The sequence below is a fragment of the Anastrepha obliqua genome, chromosome 2 (genome assembly GCF_027943255.1).
Source record: "Anastrepha obliqua isolate idAnaObli1 chromosome 2, idAnaObli1_1.0, whole genome shotgun sequence".
Taxonomy (NCBI): Eukaryota; Metazoa; Arthropoda; class Insecta; order Diptera; family Tephritidae; genus Anastrepha; species Anastrepha obliqua.
The window spans coordinates 63,177,649-63,196,312 of NC_072893.1; the positions used below are offsets into that span (position 1 = coordinate 63,177,649).

Genomic DNA, 18,664 nt, shown 5'->3' on the forward strand with positions numbered 1-18,664 from the left:
GAGTTTTGACCCTCAAGTCATGATTTTTTTTCGAACTACTTGACAAACTACATTTACTTATTTAAGTTGATTATTATTATATTAATAATTATACTACTTAATAATTATACTTATTTCGAATTGTTTTGTGTAAATGTTTAATTAACTTATAAATTCTTGTTCTGAAAAAAACCTCTTGACATCGACTCTGCCATTTACGTGCTCCGAACACGCAATAAGCTTTTCAAAGTAGCTGTTGCGTGCTCAAATTTTTTAACAATACTCAGAAAGCTGGTGCTGGGCTTCCTAAGCTTCCTCTGGACACTTCGTCCACCCATGTGAAGATAGGCTAATTGGAAACATGTTCCGTCAATCCGAACTTTCTTATACTGCATTGGGCTCGGATTGTCAAAGAGTCCATCTTTCACGTGCATTACCGCAAAGAAATACTATATGATGTCCTGATTTAAACGGGATATCAGAATATATGTATGTATTCCATGTCCTACTGATCCTGAACGTATCGATACATTCGCCTTAGCGAGTTTCTGCTCATAAGCACATCTTTTTGAAAACAAAATATTTTTCCCAAAAATTTTACTTTTCCTTCACTTTTAATCAAAATTTCTAGAGTTAGCCACACAATATTTTGCTAAGAGATTCGATTTGTTAAGAGGGAACGAGAAAGTTTTTACTGAGCAAACTTTTATTATTGAATCACGAATTAAAGGTGAATTCCAGTATCCAGCGCGCTTTATTAATGCACTTTGATTGTAAATTACTCGAATGGCACAGATACATATATATCCGCTCAAAGATTGTCACTTCAGCCAAGTGGAGTATTGTAATGTTTCACAATTACAGCAAAAATTACTAAAACACGTCCCTCCTCGTGAACAGGCGCGGCAATCCTGGCCGGGCTCTTAATCCGATTGCTTTGAAATGATCCTTTACGGGTATACGCGCAGCCCAAAAAGGCTATCAAGGCAAGGATGATTATTTACAAGGTTTGGCCATCCGAAGTGAAATCATGGGAGTAACTGCCACGTCATCGAGGTTTCGGCAGCAGAATTCTCAATGATGATATATTACAAGGTTCAACCATCTGAAGCGAGAGAGTAACTTTGGCTGGCACGTAATTGGGGATTCGGCAGCAGAATTCTGTACGCTACGAAATTCAAACGGCAACGAAGTAGCATAAACGGAGGCTGAGAACCAGTTAACGGTCTGACGTCAGTCACACCTCTGCATGGTCTTACACAGCCATTGAAAGGCCAATACTAGTCTGGTGGCCCGCAATAGAAAAGAAATACAACCAAACCAAGCTGAACAAGATACAAAGAACAGCGTGCATCTTATCCACAGGAGCGCTTAGCACCAATCCTACTGAAGCTCTCAATGTACTAACACATCGATTACCATTAGACTTACATATAAGAACAATCGCTACTTGCAGCGCGGTGAGACTCAGAGACATAGGAAGCTGGACAACAGGTTCGTACGGTCACAGCAAGATCCTCCCTCCCAGACTACACAGTCGCCGACCTTAACTTCAAGAAAGACTTTACGGTACGTTTTCCACCGAGAGCTGAATGGGACAAAGAGAAGGTGATTGGAAGGTACGATATTGAAATCTACACTAACGGTTCTAAGATGAACTGTGATGTGGGAGCTGACTTCGATTCGGACCCGCTCAACCTACCTCAGTCAATTCGATTTCCTAGCTATGTCAGGGTGTTAGCGATCAGAGAAGCATGTAAATCACTAAAACTCTACAAGGAAGTTGGTGCAAGAGTAGCTATCTTCTCAAACAGTCAAGCAGCTATCAAGGCCTTAGACTCCAACTCCATTTCATCCAAAGTAGTCTTACAGTTTAGAGCGGAACTAGAATTGCATAGCGGAAGGGGTGAAGGAAAGTGAAGGAAAGTCTTTCCACTATTTATGTGAATGTCCAAAGCTAGCTAGGGCACGGCTTCGCTCTTTCAGCAAGTGTTTCTGACAGCAAATTAACTAGATCTCAGACATCGAGTTAAAGAATTTGCTGCTATACTTGGGTCTCACAATATAGATCTGATTTAGAAAAAAAAGACATCATCACACGAGAACAGTGGTAGTAAAACGGTGCTGGTCGCCAGTGGCGTAGATAGCTTTTTGTAATGGGGGGGGGGATATAATTTGACAATATCTTTTTTTTAGATTCAATATATTTTTATCGGTTTTCTTTTTCCATAATCATGGGAATCACTTACCATACTCTATATAAACAAACAAAAAATTACGAATAAATTTTTTCACTTGGATGCCCTCAATATGCAAAAAATGCTTGCATCAATTAAAGAAGAAAATCAAGTTTTCGGGATTTTTTCGATAACTCATCTATGACTTCATCAGCTGTGATTGGAATATCATGATGAATAGCTGGAGCAGTCAATCCGTTCAAGCGATCAGATTCCACCTGTCGATCCACCTAATTCACCCTGATGTTGAAGAAGAGATGAGAATCTCATATGAGTTTTTGATGTAAGATTTTCACATGTGATTCTGGTATGTCGTTCTCATATAAGAATTTCGTGGAATTCTCATGAAAAAATCTCACATGAAAATTTCACATATGAGAATAAAGGACCAAAATTACATGTGAACATCTCGTAAAAGAATCTTTTATGTAATTCTCATTCGTTTCTAAAATTCTGGGTGGTGCTTCTAAAAGTATTTTTAAAAGGTGATAATATCATACAAATAAAATGAAATCGATACGAATTATTTGACTGGGTGAGTTCAAAGAATATTGAAAAGTCATGGATAAACTTATCAATAATTTATGATTGAAAAGACATTATGTATTTTATAAAAAATGCTCGAAACCTGCTTCCTTTGCTTTTTTCCAATTGTCGAATTTCGTTTTCACTAATTGATCCAAATTTTGCGATCCCTTGCCACCACTTTTAGCAAATGCTACACACGAAATACAAAATGCTCCTTGGTGTAATTCTGAGTAGGCAAGCCAGGAAAATTCTTCCAGCCATTTATAACAAAACTTTAATCCTCGAGCTTCAAACTTTTGCAGCAACGGAAGCACATAATTTTTAGATGGGACCCAAACATTTTTTAATAAATCGAACCTTTGGGAATCATTCAAACGTGTGTCGACAAAATTTCCGATGTCATTTTTATTTATAACTTCTTGAGGGATGCATTGTTCAACACTCTCTCCACTCTCATCGAGAGAATTTTCTTCGACTGTATTTTCACTGCCTGACGCTTCACAACGAAGTTTCTTCGCAGTCGTTTCAGCAGATAATCCCCTTGATCCCCCCTATCTACGCCACTGCTGGTCGCTAATTAGGATTATTTCGGTAGAAATACTCAACAACTTCAACAACCACACTCTGCATTCTGTACCTCATGATAAAAACGGCAATATTGCAGCACCAAACCGGTTTTTTATTATATGGTCCTAAATTTGAAATATTTTTAAATAAAATTTGAAAAAATAATCATTTTTTATTATATAGTGTCAAACTCCTATTTATTCCAATTCAATATATTGGCAATAGTTGCCAAAGTGGCCAGAAATATCACATCGAATGTGATACTTTTATAAAATGGGGTAAATTTAGACCTGGGCAACTTTTTTTACGGCCAAATTTGTGCGGTAAAAATTAGCACTTACACCCTCTTTGGGTGTTTGGCCGAGCTCTTCTCCTTTTTGTGGTGTGCGTCTTGATTTTGTTTAGATCATGAATTCGACGAGTAAAATCGGCGTTTCTAAAATACAGCTAACGGTATATTTTCAGATGTTAGAAATAAACAAACCACAACCCACCAAACATTTTGTGGGGCGACTCACTCACCACCCAGTGCGTTTACTGAAGTTTAAGGGGTTAGGAGTAGTCAGAATTTTCAAAAAAATTGATTTTTTTCTTGCATTTTCTTAAAGTACCTATAATATCTTAAAATAATTGTGTGAAAATTTGATAAATACTTTTCGAGTTATTCAACAATTAACAAAGGCCGCTCCGGAATCGATCAGGCAGAAGATTATCATTAATGAAACTAATTTCTCTTGTCCGATTGATTTTAGATGAATTTCCAAGGACAGCATCTCAGACCCAGAAACCGGACTATATATTTTCGAAGGATTTTGATGCGATGAATCGAAATCTGGCCTCAAAATTGCTCTATCAGCTCTGGTTTTCGAGATATCCTAACCTAAAAGTACAAAAAACACCTTTTTTACCCATATTTGAGGTAGCCATTAGCCTTGCAGATGTTTTCTTTCACCAAAATTGAAGGATGGCGTCTTTAAACACAAGCCTTCTTTTTTCAAATGGCGCTGAGTTTGCTCAAATATCATTTTTTTTCGCTGAGATATCGCATTTTGCACATCATAAACCTTCGGAAATATATAGTCTGGTTTCTGGGTCTGAATGTTGGTTAAATTTTGTCGGCCTGTGTAATCAACGCAAGGGACTTCTGGTGAAACGGGCTCCACACAAACAGCGATAACTTTTACAATTATTAATTTTTTTTGTTGAAATTTTGCTAAAGTCAAATCGAAACATGACGTATTAATGCTATGTTTTTATTTTTGTATAATAAAGCAACTGACTAGCAAAAAGAAATGATTGAAAATCATCTATTCCCATGGCAGCCGGTTCTACGTTACCGGAATGACTCGGGGTTTTCCCGACCAAGGGTTGCCGCCGCAGTAAACTAGCCCTGTCTAGTGAACAGTGTATCACCCCACCCCTTACGTCACAGGAGCAACTCCTCGCAGCAACCTTGCTCCAAATACTTCTCCTCAGGGCTGGTATTGAATCCAACCCTGTGCCAGAGGTATTCTATTGCTGCGTATGCCATAAACGGCTCCACCCGAACTCCATATCGGTTAGGTGCAATAAGTGCAACGTGTGGAGCCACCTTAAGACCTGTTCAAGCCTTAAGACTCATAGGGAGTGGTCCACACGGTATGTGGCCACGTGTTGCTCCCGCCAACAGGCGTCTGATGCCTCAACGGCTGCTACTCCCCCTGATAGGCCGGCACCACCAACCGCCACCACAACTGGCACAATTACGTTCTGGATACTGTAGCAGGTCAAACTCCTACTTATCCAGAATTGACCCCGACATACCAAACATATGTCCGGCATGTGAAGGTACCCCGAACGGCCCTAACCACCTTTTCACATGCCCTTCAAAACCTACTCATCTAACACCCCTCTCCCTCTGGACCCAACCCGTCGAAACAGCATGTTTCCTGGGCTTACCTTTAGATGAGCCAGACGAAGACGACCGGTGATATACCCTACACAGACGAGGCTTCTATTACTGTTAACAAAAACAACAAATTAAAAACCATCATTTTTTCGGGCCTCTGACTACCCCTAACCCCTTGAGAGAAATAAAAATGAAACTATATATGTTTTTTTATAATATTTTAGCATTGTTTCTATCTTTAATTTATATCCGTTTATTACATTACATAATATGCAAATTAGTTCACTTTTATTTTCTTGTTGTTTCTCGTGTTGCGTGTATGTATCTTACTTATTCACTTCCATCTTAGATTTTATTTTATTTTAACTTTTTTATAAATAATGTAAAGCTACTTAATGATAATAATTTTATAATTATAAATTTAATATATAATTTGTTGCTTTATACCATCATTATACAAATAATACAAATGCTCTAAATATTTATATATATATATATACTTTGTTTTAGGTGCAGGTGTGGACATACATAGGTAGATGATGGTGGATAATTTTTGGATAAGTGGATGTGGAAAGGATACACAGGGAGTGTGTGCTCACGATTTACGTACTAATTAGATTTTTTATGCAATTATTTATATATGAATGTATATAAACCTACGTATGTACTACCAATTTTAATACATTTACAAACTAACTGGTTGCTCGTTCTTTCTGAAAGTGTTTTCTTTTTGTTTTTCTTGTTTGCACATGTCATGTTATGTGCTACGTACAAATGTATGTATACGAAGTGTGTTGTCATATATTATGTACGTTCAATTGTAATCAATTCAATTCGACAGGTCGCCTATAATATCTTACATGCTGTCTGTGTGTCCAAAAACCTTTTGTTTGTTTTGTTTTTGTTTTTGTTTTTTTTTTTTTTGAAGGTTTTCTTCACGTCTTATTTATTACCACTAAGTTATATCGAGTATGCATAAGTTCGAGTCTGCGATTTTGTATTAATTATGTATGTATGTGACCAAGTTAATGTTTAATTCCTCATATTTTTCCATATACATATCGTCAGTTAAATATACTTGTTTTTAAATATTTTATACAATAAAATTAAAATATGTTTTATACAGTTGCAAAGTCTACGAATCACTTCGCAGAATATTGCCATTTTTAAGAAAGATATTCAAAAGTCTTTATAATTGTTGCTTCTCTCTGCTGCATATACGCTACTTGCATTATTTTCAATGTTAATACATATACATACTACTTTTGAATAAATATTGCATATACATATATACTTGTAAATGTACGAAGATTTGCTGATTTGCTTTATACATGCTTCTACACATTACAGTATACCCAACAATAAAAAGAAATTGGAGTTAAAGCGATCAAGTTTGCACAAACAAAAACACATTTACAAAAATTAGCAAGTTTTGCCCACATGCTTTATCCACCTTTCGCCAATTACAGATACTATGGATTAGTTGTTATTTATCATCGACCCGGTGCCGCTGGCGAAGGCGCTGTTTGCATTCCACCCACTCCTACACCTACATTCGCACCGGGATCTTCCTTCTTTGTGGGGTGATGCACATCAACGGTAATCGGATGTGGCATGCCCCCAAGCGTTGGCGGTTTGCCTATGATCGTGGGTGGCGGTGGCAAATTTGTGGATTGTTGGTGGTGTGGTGACTGTTGAATACGATGATGTGGTGGCGGCGGTGGTGGCCCTAATGGACCTCCCACTGTCGGCGGCGGTATAGGGCTGGGTTCTTTGCCGCGTAGGTGAGCCGCTGACTGCGCTGCATACATACTCAGGGCCACTTTGTGTCTCTCCTCTTCATGGCGCAATGCTTCCATTATGTTATAGCGTAGCATTGGAGCATATGGATCACGATAGGGATCCATTGGCCAACCGGGTGGGCCGGGTGGTCCGAAATGTGTCATTGGTGGTCCGCCTAATGTGGGTGGCATCATTGTGCGGGCGAGATGAGGTGGTGGTGGAGGTCCCACTGCATGCGGCCCATGTCGTCCGGCCATAAAGGATGCATGATGAGCGGCAGCTGCCGCACTTGCCTGCGCTACCGCTATGGATTGATGGTAACGTGGGTCGCCCGCCACGGCGGCAGCCGCTGAAGCGCGCATAAGCATTGCATCTTGTTCTTCTTTTGTGCGCGGGTGCTCTTCTTTAATACGTATCTCACCACCGCTAGGCCCGCCCAGCGGATCGTTCATGCTGCGATGTGGAGAACGATCACGTGACGTTGTATTCATTGCAGCAGCGGCAGCAGCCACCTGAGATAATTTATTGTTCTCGTTAATTCGCTGCTGCTGCAACATCCGTTCACGCTCCATTTCCCGTCGCTCCATTTCTCGGCGTTCACGCTCTTTGCGCTCGCGCTCCCGCTCTCGTTCGCGTTCACGCTCCTGTTGTTCACGTTTGATTTTCTCCTCTTTTTCTTTTTGTTCCCGCGCTTCACGTTCGCGACGTTGTCGATCACGTTCGCGTTGCTCGCGTTCACGCATTTCGCGCTCCCTTTCGCGTTCCTCTGCTTCACGACGCGCATTATCCAGGGCCGGATCAGGTTTCAGGGGCCACATAGGAGTGCTGGTAGCACCTGGATGATATGCGACAGCACGTTGCAATCTGCGACAAATGCAAATACATAGTTAATAATGCACACACGAAGTAATAAAAATCATAGTCGCATTTAAACATAGAAAGTACTTACGGCCGCCACGTGTCACAGCCAAAATGTGATAAGCCGAATCCAAACGGGGCAGCGTAGCGACCGAATGGCGACACTGCTGTGCCTAAAGCGCAATAAATACAAATATTTTATTTAGCATTTACTTGCAATTTAAACGTAGGCTAGAGCCTATAAAGAAATTACCAATATGACTGGGTGGTGCTCCTATGAAACTCGTCGATAACGGCGATGTTTCGAATGGCGAACGACCTGGCAAAGTACCGGCATACGCTGCCATGGCGCCCGGTGGCAACTCTCCCGGGCGATGCAGCATGTGCGGCGATGCGGAGCTAATTGAGAGCGCTGGCGAAGTTTTAAGGCCGCTAAGCGTTACCGATGAAGATGGCGAGGGGCCAACACTGCCAGTCACATTCAAAGACGAAGGAGCACCACTTTGTGATACCCCCACTGGGGTTCCGCCAGCAACGCCGACCTGGCTATTTGCCAACTTGTCAGGATTTTGTTTGTTTTGGTTGTAGTAAATCTCCCACGCGATACGCACATGCATAGCATTCCACCGACCAGTTTTCTATTGAGGAATATGAAAATTGGTTAAATTGGCTTGGTAATGTTCTAAAGAATATACAGAGGCATATGTGTGTTTTAATGTTTTTAATTTTTTAATGTGAGGAGGTGAAAATTGCAGCATAGGAATTGATGGAAACATTTTTTTTAAGAATGATTATGATAAATATGACAGGATATAGTCGCGATTAATAAAATTATTATATTAAAGCTACGGAAGTTTCAAAATTTTCATTTAATAGTAAGTAACCAATAATAATTTTTAATTAAAAAAAAGAACTTAATAATAAAAAAAAGTAAAAAAAAAAAAAATAATAAATAATAAAAAAAAAAAATAATTAAAACATGATCCATTTTCTGTACCCTGGTGCAGCACTACACTAAAAAATGTCCACTAACAGTATGCAATATTTCAAAATTTAGATTAAAAAAAGAAGTAACTGAATTGCTTGGTTGTAAATAAAAAAATTGCCGGTCCTTTGCACTGCAGTAGGCTAAACAATCTACGTATATTTATTTCTGGGGATTACTGTGACAGTCCTTGCCAGTTATAAATCCAAGTCGGTCCGATAATTTAGACCCGATCGACGTATAAACGCCCATAACATGAAATAGACTAGATAATTCTACGTTAGCGAGGACAACCATTAAATTATTTTTTTATAAGCAATGAACAATTTGAGCAAATACCTAAAACAGGTGTACTTAAATTAGTGTAAACGAATTTTTTATTTTTCAACTTATTAGCTTATTTCCTCCTGAACTTAACTGTATTTAAGAACTCTGTCAAGGTTCAGAAATATAATATTAAGAGTGGTATTAGGAGCTGCGAAGCGAATTTTGAAGCATGATGAGGGACTTATTTGTATTTGCTGTTGGCATGCCAAAAACAAAGCAATTATACTTAGCAGAAACGTTCATCCAAATTCGACAAATTTGACATTTCAAAGCAAAATTATTCTAAATAAGTAGTCTAAGTCTTGAACAATCGCTCACAGTGATGATACCTAAAATTTGTGCTCGCCGCTCGTTTGCCGAATTGTGGCAAATGCATGTTTGCTTTGCTACTCATAATCCAACTCTAAGTGTTTCCATCGCAATTGTTTACATTTTTGTCTGTTTCTTTACACTTCGCTTGGTGAAAACATTTCTGAGGGCTAGCCACATTAGACCGTTAACTGGCGCTCAACGAATTCAAGAAAGAAAAAATCAGCTGATGGTTTGAGGTAACCGGCCGTTACGTTTACGAAAAAACTGAGATTGTGTCGGTGATACACGAAAAAAAAATCAACACGTCTGAGCATCGATTGTTTGGACGAGTGTGTGAATACTTGTGAAGTGCGCGGGAAAATTCTGCTATTCGTTCAATTTCGTTTTTCACCAGCTGAAGGCCAGATCTTGTAATTTATTATCCTTGACACTTAGGACTAAAACCTTAGGAACTGTCTAATAATAAAATTACTCTCTTAAGGTACAGAACGGGAGACCAACGGGAGATCAACTACAAATTTATGGAGGAACGAAAAAAACCACTTTTCCAGTCAAAACGTCACACTTCCAGAGTCTTCATTAGAGCCACATTGATTTGCTACACTGACAAAAATTTATACATTTATACATACAAAGCTAGCTCTTACAAAAGAAAAAGGAAGGTGCGTGCATAGACTAGGGGTATCACTGATTTATTCAGTTTTACCGCTATCTGGTTTTTTTTATTTAATTTGATACTTTTCCTCAAATTGCCAGAAGAAAAATGTCGAACTAAGTCTTGTAACTTCTGAATACGAAGAGTTCTTCAGTTACACACTCAAAAGTTCTCCAGGTACAGTTTTTTTGAGTAAAGGAACGACTTGCTGTACATCCTGTATAATTCAAAATTCTACTATAAAAAATATAACTAATAAACCCTCGTTTTTGGCTCTACTCCTAAAGGTACCCATATCCATTTGTAATGGGGCTATCACTGTGAACATAACATTTTCTGATGGGCTAGCAAAATTAACTTAACCTTAACCTCTGAATTAGAGTTTGCGTACTTTGATACAATAGTGGAATGAAAATTTGGACTGTAAATGTAGCCAAGCCTCGGTGGAAACAGGCTATAAAGTTTGAACATTTGATTTTGTGCTTTTATATAAGAACTCAAAAGTAAAGGGATAATTTCACACTGTAAAACAAACATAAAAAAATTAAATAGCACGGAAAATTTCGTGAGAAATATATGTATGTACGCTTGCAACTTTTCTATACCATTCTAACATTTTGAATGGCTTGACTCCTTCGTTCGGCAGTAAAATGGTAAATATTTGCGCCTTAGTATAAGGAACCGGGCAAAACTTCTATTCAGGGCTATGCGAGGATCGCAAACAAACGAAAAAAAAAAATGAAATAGTAAATCGCTAAGCTTTTAGTCTTTACATACCATATCGCTCATTTGCTGCAAGAGTGTGATGACCCAACAAAAATATTTTTTATTATTTTTTTTTTTTAGATAAGTATGCAGTAATGACCAACAGCTCGTGTTTTATGATGTGTAAAAAGTTCTTTTAACAGAATTTCATTAAGTGAAAATGTACTTTTACTTATAGAAACATAGTTAATTGAAAACCTTGAAGCCGTCCATCCAGCAAACGAGCGATATGTTCTCTTCTGTCGCGAGTTATCCAAAATTGTTTACATTTAACGAATTACTAAAATTCTACAACAATACTAAAATCGTTCGTACCATTTACAAGTGAATGTAAATAGTACTTACTCAGGTTTTTCATGCCTATTCTCCCAAAAAAAGAGAAAAAAAAAATAATAATATTAAGACATTTACGAATTTGTTTATTGCGTAAATGTTTTTCTTAGTCTCTCAAATAGAGCCATATTTGATTAGTTATTACTCCGGACCTACTCTCTAATCTACATACTTCTTACATAATATTTTCCAAATGTTCAGATTTCTACGTATGGTCTTCAGAACAAAAAAAAAACATACCGTAAACCTCGCAGATTTAGAGGAATCAAGATTCGTTGGTGGATTGTTTGAGTTCGTGGCATTGGTGTTAGCGGAGGGCGATGATGGCGGTGGCGGCTAAATTATTGGATTGATTGGTTGGTGGGATACGAAACGTAACATGATGATGATTGTTAACATGAAAACGAGAAATAGTGTTAGAGGAACGCATGTTGCTTGGCGGATAGTTGATGTTGATTAGTGGATTTAATATTTGTGTATAATTGTATTGTAGGTATATGTATGTATGTATGCATGTGATCAAGCATTAGGAAAAAACATTTGAATTAAGTAGTTGTGCCCAGTGGCTGATGCAGTACATGTAGAAATATAAGTAGTATTGCTTTACCTTTGGCGCGAACGAAGTGAGGTGTCCGGGCGGCATGAAGGGCGTTGCTCCGCCCAGCCCTGGATGCAGCAATCCCGAATTATATCCCGAATAGCCAGGCAAACCAATGCCGGTGCGATAGAACGGTGTTTCCACTGCCGCAATTTTTGGAATGTCTTTGAATAACTGCGGAAAAATAGGTGCCGGTGCTGGGGGCGGTGCAGCTGGAAGTGCTGCCGGCAAAGCGGCCGGAATAAGCTGTTGATGCTGATGTAGGTGAGTATGTTGGTGCTGATGATGGTGCAGCTCCTGACGTAAATATGTGGAGGGTGGTGGTGGTGCCGGCGGTTGTACAGCCAAACCAGATCGATCGAGAAACCTGCTGTCCAATTCGCGCCTCAACAGATCTGCTTGATCATCTAACGTACCGAAAGGTCAGTACAATATGATTCCAAGGTAAGGATAGGGGAGTAAAGATTGAAAAATGTGTGTGTGTAATAACAATTCCAATATATTAATTAATAAGCTTAATTACTTTTACTGGTTTGAAATAGAGATTCGGCCGAGAAAGGATGTGGTGCTGATGTTGTTACCGGCGTACTGGTTGCTGTTGTCACAGTCGTCTGTGTGGTCGATACTGACGATGAAGATGACGATGTAGTACCAACTGCCGCTGGCGCAACTCCAACTATCGTACCATTGCCCGATGATACCATTGATGCAGATTGCGAAGTCGCGGGGCTGCTCATAGAGGAAGCGGACACTGTGGGTGGAGGAGGTGGCAATGGAGTAATGAAAAATGGAGGCTGAAATGTAGAAACGGATCCAGCTACAGCATGAGTTGTTTGGGGTGAAGCTGAATTAGCAGGCATAGAAGCAGCAACTGCCGCAGCATTTGAAGCAGCCGACACACCAACCACATTTAATGAAGCCTGAGGTGTCGCCGGCGGCGGGGTTGGACGCGTTGCCAGACTGGATGATGATGACGTGCTGATCGTCGTCGTCGTTGATGGAGTTAATTGCAGAGATGAACTAAAGTATTAATGTTATTATGTCAAAAATAATTTGAAAGCGGCATAATGAGTTTTTTTTTTTGCTTTGGTTTACCTGGGCCACAATGTGTTTTTTGGTGGATAGGGTAGACTAGGCGGCGTAGCAATGTGTTGTTGGTGCGGTGATGCCATTGTGGTCGTTGGAAGCGAATGCATTGTATGCATAGCGGAAACCGTGCTGCTATAGGGCACCGGCATGGCTGGCCCTACACCGCTGCTACTGACAGCAGTTGTTATGTACGGTGAAGCACCAGTTTGTAAACTGTTACTGCCGCTGCTGTGAGTATTGATGGATGGCGCGGAGCGCGGTATACTGGAATGAATAATTTACGCATCACATAGTCAAATGTTAAAAATCGTACAGTATTTTATGTAAGTGCAGGAAATTAAGTGCGTGATCGGTTCGATATTCAATATTATAACCATATGCGATGACATTCTGAAAGTTCGAGTTCTGAGTTCAATTTTTAAGGTGAAAAACACTTCACTAATATCAAGTTATCGCATATGTATAAACTGAACATCAATCGGTAGGAAAACAAGTGCAGTAATAGACATTTGGATGGTACCTGTATGCGATATCGCGCTCCCTGCTGGGATTTTCATTTTTAGGGGAGATAACTCTCTGAATCACAGATGAAGAAGCAGGACCACCAATCAACGGCAGGGCAGAATTATTACCGCTGTTCGTGTTGGCAGTACTGGGAGAAATGCCGCGCAGCATTGCGTGCTGTGGATGCATAAGCATATGCGGTATGGGCGCCATGTGTTGGCCCGCCGCTACCGCTCCCACATGGCTCGGTGGCGGTGGTAGATGTGGATGTGAAAGCATATGTGGAGGTGGTGGCGGTAGTAGCTGTGAACCCTCGCCACGCTGCAGTTGAACTGCTGTATTGCTAACACCCACCGCTCCGCCGGTGCCACTGTTGTTCCCTCCGCTACTGTTATTGCCACTGTTATTACTTTGACTGCTTAAAGCCGTTGGATTTGCGATAGTTGCTGTTGTTGTTGTATTTGTATTATTGCCGCTACTGCCGCTGCTGCTGCTATAACCATGGCCGATGCTCATCTGCAATCCTACACCAGTTGGCACTGGTTGTGGCGGTCCATGTGGGCTTGCCCCATAGGGTAAGTGGTGTAGTAAATGAGGTGCTTGCCCAGGTGGCAGACCTGGACCTGAACCTGGCAGCATACCCTGTAGTGGCAACTGGACAGAAGCTAAATTCGACGGCGGTGGTGGTGGTGGTGCAGCAATTGTTGTACCGCTACTACTGCTAACAGGCGCCGTCGAGGCTGAAGTAGCGCTGGTCACTGGAGTCACCGGTCGCATGCCGGCTGCAACTACTTTAGGCGAAGGTGTTATTTCCCTGCCAGTGCGTGTATCTATTGTGCGAGGAGATGCATTGGGTGATGGCACGGCAGGTGGAAGATAAGGACTGTGTGGCAGGCCGCTGTATGGCGCATATAAGGGATATCCCGGGTATGGCGTGCGGTAGGGCGAATGAATTAACATTGGAGCCATGCCATTTGGTACACCACTCATCATCGGAGGTCCGCCTGGAATAGCAATCGCTGCATTGCCCTGTGTAAATATGCCGTGGTTTGGTGCTGACACACCACTTTGCATTGTGCTTGCAGTTGTTGCGCTGACCATGTAAGGACCTTTCGGCATGTTTGCCATGGTTGCTGGTGTCATTGATGCTGCCGAGGCCGCCATTGTAACTGGTAAAGACATCGTTACATTTGCATTGGTAATAGGTCCCGGAATGCCAGGTGTTGATGCGGTTGAAGTCGATGCAAGCGGCACCACGGAGATAGACGCCCCACTAGTTACTGGTGCCATATGAGCCATATGAGGTGAAATGCGAACGCTATTTTGCGCGTTCGCGTTTCCCGGTAGGAAAGCGGGTATAAAGCCATTTATTACGGGTGGCGGCGCCCCAATACTTTTTGGTACGTCTGCCGCACCTGTCATCTCTCCTGATTTGACACCAACACTAGGATTTGTAGCTGATACTGATGAAAAACTACTTTGCAAATGGTGCATAGGTGGTGCAGGACCCAGTCTGCTGCCTACTCCGAAGCCACCCATAACAGGCGTTGAGGTTACCGTAGTGGTAATTGGACCAGACATCATTGAGATCGGTGCTACCGAACATTGCACACTATTACCTTGTGTTGGAGGCAAATTCTTTGCGTGAATAGAGGCATTGATTGGCGACGCAACGAGATGTCCGCCAACTGGATTTGCTGCTAGCTTCGGACCGAACGGGCTCTCAATAATTTGCTGTGGGACTGAAGATGGGACCATATTTCTGGTTTCCGTAGATACCTGCAAAATTATTAAGAAAAAAGAAAAACAAAAAACGGTTAGATTAACGGTTTAATAACAATAAAGACGCACATATCTAATTTGAATGAAAACAAACCGTAAACAGCCCATAAGGGCGATAAGGTTCTACAATTTGTACGCACTTGGTTTTACATGATATATGAACGATTCCATGGCAAGCGATCAAAAAGTTTTGGATATGGTCTCTACCGAACAATTTTAATAATTTTCAGATTTATTCTATGCTGAAAATTTGGTATAGAGTTTTTTGAAAGTCAAATATCTGCGGTTCGTTTTAACATTTAAATTGTTTACTTTTATAGAATAAATGTAACCTTTTTTGTTGTAATTGTGGATTTATTTAGAGAAATTTGGAGCTCCCTTGCAGTGATGGTGAAAATATTTTTAATGGTGTGGCCAATATCAGACCGTTAGCTGGCTCTCAGCCAATTTGACAGAATCAGTGGGTGGGCTGACGTAGCAGGATTATGAATCGAAAAAAAGTAGAAATGGGTTAGTGATTTATGAAAAAAAAAATTAACACAATGTCACTTCGTTGCCGTCTGAACAACGACTGATTAGACGAATGTGTGAATATGAGTAAAATAATCGTGTAGAATTCGGCTGAGGCATCACCGCCGTTACGTGGCAGTCGAAGTTCCTCTCACAATTTTGTTTTTCACCATAGTTATTGGCCAAGTCTAGTAATCTTATCATTCTTGTGAAAAAGCGAGACGCCAAAGATCAAAGAAACTCCATCTGGTGGTTGAGAAAATTTCGAAATATAGAAGCTGAAAAGCAAGGGAGAAAGGGCAACACCCTTGCTGCACCCCTTGCCTCCTCTCTTTTGAGATTCGATCTCAAATATAATATTATTGATGACTACACAGCAAATTTACACTGGACCTCTCCAGTCTAATATCAAATTGGAGTGAGGCATGTCTAACGGCACCGAAAGCTTTATATAGATCCAACGCTACTAGGACAGTTCTCTCGCAATCCATTAAACAGGTTCAGTTTACTGGGGCGGCAGCATTTACTCAAGAAAAACCTGAATCACTACGGTATGTAGAACCGTCTGTCATAGCAATGACTAAGAGGAAACCTTGAATTCGGATCTTAAATTTTTGTTTGTATTAATATGAACTTTAGTGGAACCATTGCAGAACTACTTATGAAAATGATAAATTTACTTAAAGAATATATGTTTTTAAATAGTATTCGCTTACCTGATGCGATGCTGTGGAGAAAGATGGAGGCAAATTGGGCTGAACGCTTGCCACAGATAGTTGCTGTTGTGGAGGAAGCAGTTGCTGATGTTGTTGTATTGGTTGTGCATTCGAACCAGACGAAGACTTTTCACTAGTAATCGTAGCCGCGTGTACAGATGTTGCAGGCCCACTTGTACTAGCCGGCTGAACCATCGGTGATAGAACACCCGATCCCGGCACGACATCCACCGAATGAGCAGTAGTTTGACTACTACTCTTTCCCAATGGGACATTATCTTTATTCTGTTGTCCCAATCCAGCAGGGGACATTCCTGAAACTCCACTCCCGACTCCACCCACTCCAATTGACGGGCCCACGCCCACACCAGGCCCCGGGCCCGCACCCGCAGAAACGATTGGTGCCGGAAAACTCTCATTGTTTTCACTTTTAACGTTAACACCTGTCGCTTGCTGTGGATAATCTGACGATTTACGTGGTGTTGTTGGGCTCGGAGTCGCATTTGCGATGTGTTGAGTAGGAGTCGAAGGAAAAACTATAGGTCCCAACCTTTCAGAGCCCTGTAAAGAAAACGATGAGATACACATGTCATTAAAAAAAAGATTTTCTTTTACAAACAATTTAGAAATATCCATATAGCATAAAATTGTTATATCCGCGAGGACTTGTACACAGCACAAAAGAATCGAGATAGATAAATATATATGTACATATACATATACACCAAAATACTCAGAATGATTAGCGAAGTCGATTTCCCGCCCGTGTGCTCGATAACTCGAGCAAAAATTAATATATTTCAATGGAACTTGTTGCGCATATTACTCTTTACCGACCTCTTTATCCGACAAGAACCACCCCCATATAAGCGCTTGGTGCGGACTAAATTATCACTTCCTTACTTATTTAAATAACAGTTTACATTTCATAACATCATATAAAAAAGGGTAAATAATTATAATCATATATTAAATATGGAAAAATTTCATTCAAATGACTTCCACGGTTGGCCCTACAATAGCCCAGACTGTTAACGCAATTTTTCAGTACATTTTCGAGAGTGTCAGCATTCATCTCACCAAATTCAATTTCGATTTTACGTTTCAACTCTTAAATCACCTCTGAAAAGTTGGTGTAGTATTTTTCCTTAACACCCCCCAAAATATTGTCTAGTCCAGTCGAATTGCAGCTTGTAGAGACCCAATTGACATCACCATTTCGGCTGTCTATTCGATGAAGAAGATCCCAACTTTTTTTAAAGAAAAAAAGAACAACTCGTTTTGTAAATATCTGCCCATAAGCTATAATTCTGGCACTTCATGGAGGTAATTTTAGCTGCAAAAGACACAAACAAGATACGGATACCATATACACGATACCCTCTTCCAAGGTGATATATCCCCTAAATAGCCTCAGATTACGTTCAAGCAGGCACCTACTTGGCAATTAGGAACATTTTAGAAATTTAAGCCTAACACATGGGCTGAAAAGTCCCGGGCCTAACACATATATGGCATTAGTTTTATTGCTTCACCTCTTTTTCAGTTAGTACTAACCTTAAAAAGACAGCTGTTAAAATTTCATGATATTCTATTCATTAGTTCGTGAGTTATTGTGCTAAGAGAGACGCTACTTTTGTTATTCTCAAAACAATGGATCAAAAAGAATTTTGTGTTTTAATTTTAAACTTCTTTTTGATGGGAGAAAATATTGTTCATGGGAAGCAAAGGCTTGAGCAGTGTTATGCAGACTCCATTCCATCAAAAACAACAATAAAACGATGGTTGGCTGACTTCAATCGAGGTCGTAGAGACACCGATGATGCACAACGCAGTGGACATCCAAATGAGACGGTAACACCAGAAACATCAAAAAATCCAGAAAATGGTTTTAAATGATCGAAAAGTGAAGTGGACTTTAAATTACATGAGCGTTTGACTATGGGATAGCTCTGTTCAAAGTTGGTGCCGCGCTTGTTCACTGTTGACCAAAAACAAGAGCGTGTTAGTGATTCTGAGCAATGGCAAAAATACATGAATTGAACTTCGAATTGCTTCCATATTCACTGTATTCGACAGATTTGGCTCCCAGCGAATCCTGCCTGTTCGTAGACCTAAAAAAATGCTCGCCAGTAAGAAATATCACTGGAATCAAGAGGTTATCGCTGAAACTGAGGTCTATTTTAAAGCAAAAGATAAATCGTTCTAAAAAAGTGATATTGAAATATAAGAGCGGCGCTGGAATGGTT

General features: G+C 40.3%; 1 protein-coding gene across 7 annotated transcripts in view; it reads right to left on the bottom strand.

The window, feature by feature from the left end:
• Positions 1-5,400: 5,400 nt before the first annotated feature.
• The window catches only part of LOC129239307 (mucin-5AC), a 55,339-nt gene continuing 42,075 nt past the window's right edge, over positions 5,401-18,664 (bottom strand). For 6 of the 7 annotated variants that reach the window (XM_054874724.1, XM_054874723.1, XM_054874720.1 and 3 more), the window contains 9 exons: positions 16,416-16,976; positions 13,424-15,186; positions 12,910-13,167; positions 12,338-12,834; positions 11,824-12,221; positions 11,457-11,552; positions 8,093-8,477; positions 7,931-8,012; positions 5,401-7,845 (listed from right to left, as the gene is read on the bottom strand). In XM_054874724.1, coding sequence (XP_054730699.1) covers positions 6,693-7,845; positions 7,931-8,012; positions 8,093-8,477; positions 11,457-11,552; positions 11,824-12,221; positions 12,338-12,834; positions 12,910-13,167; positions 13,424-15,186; positions 16,416-16,976 — 5,193 coding nt within the window. In that variant the 3' untranslated portion in view covers positions 5,401-6,692. The remainder of the gene's footprint in view (positions 7,846-7,930; positions 8,013-8,092; positions 8,478-11,456; positions 11,553-11,823; positions 12,222-12,337; positions 12,835-12,909; positions 13,168-13,423; positions 15,187-16,415; positions 16,977-18,664) is intronic. The other variant, XM_054874726.1, reaches the window with a different exon arrangement.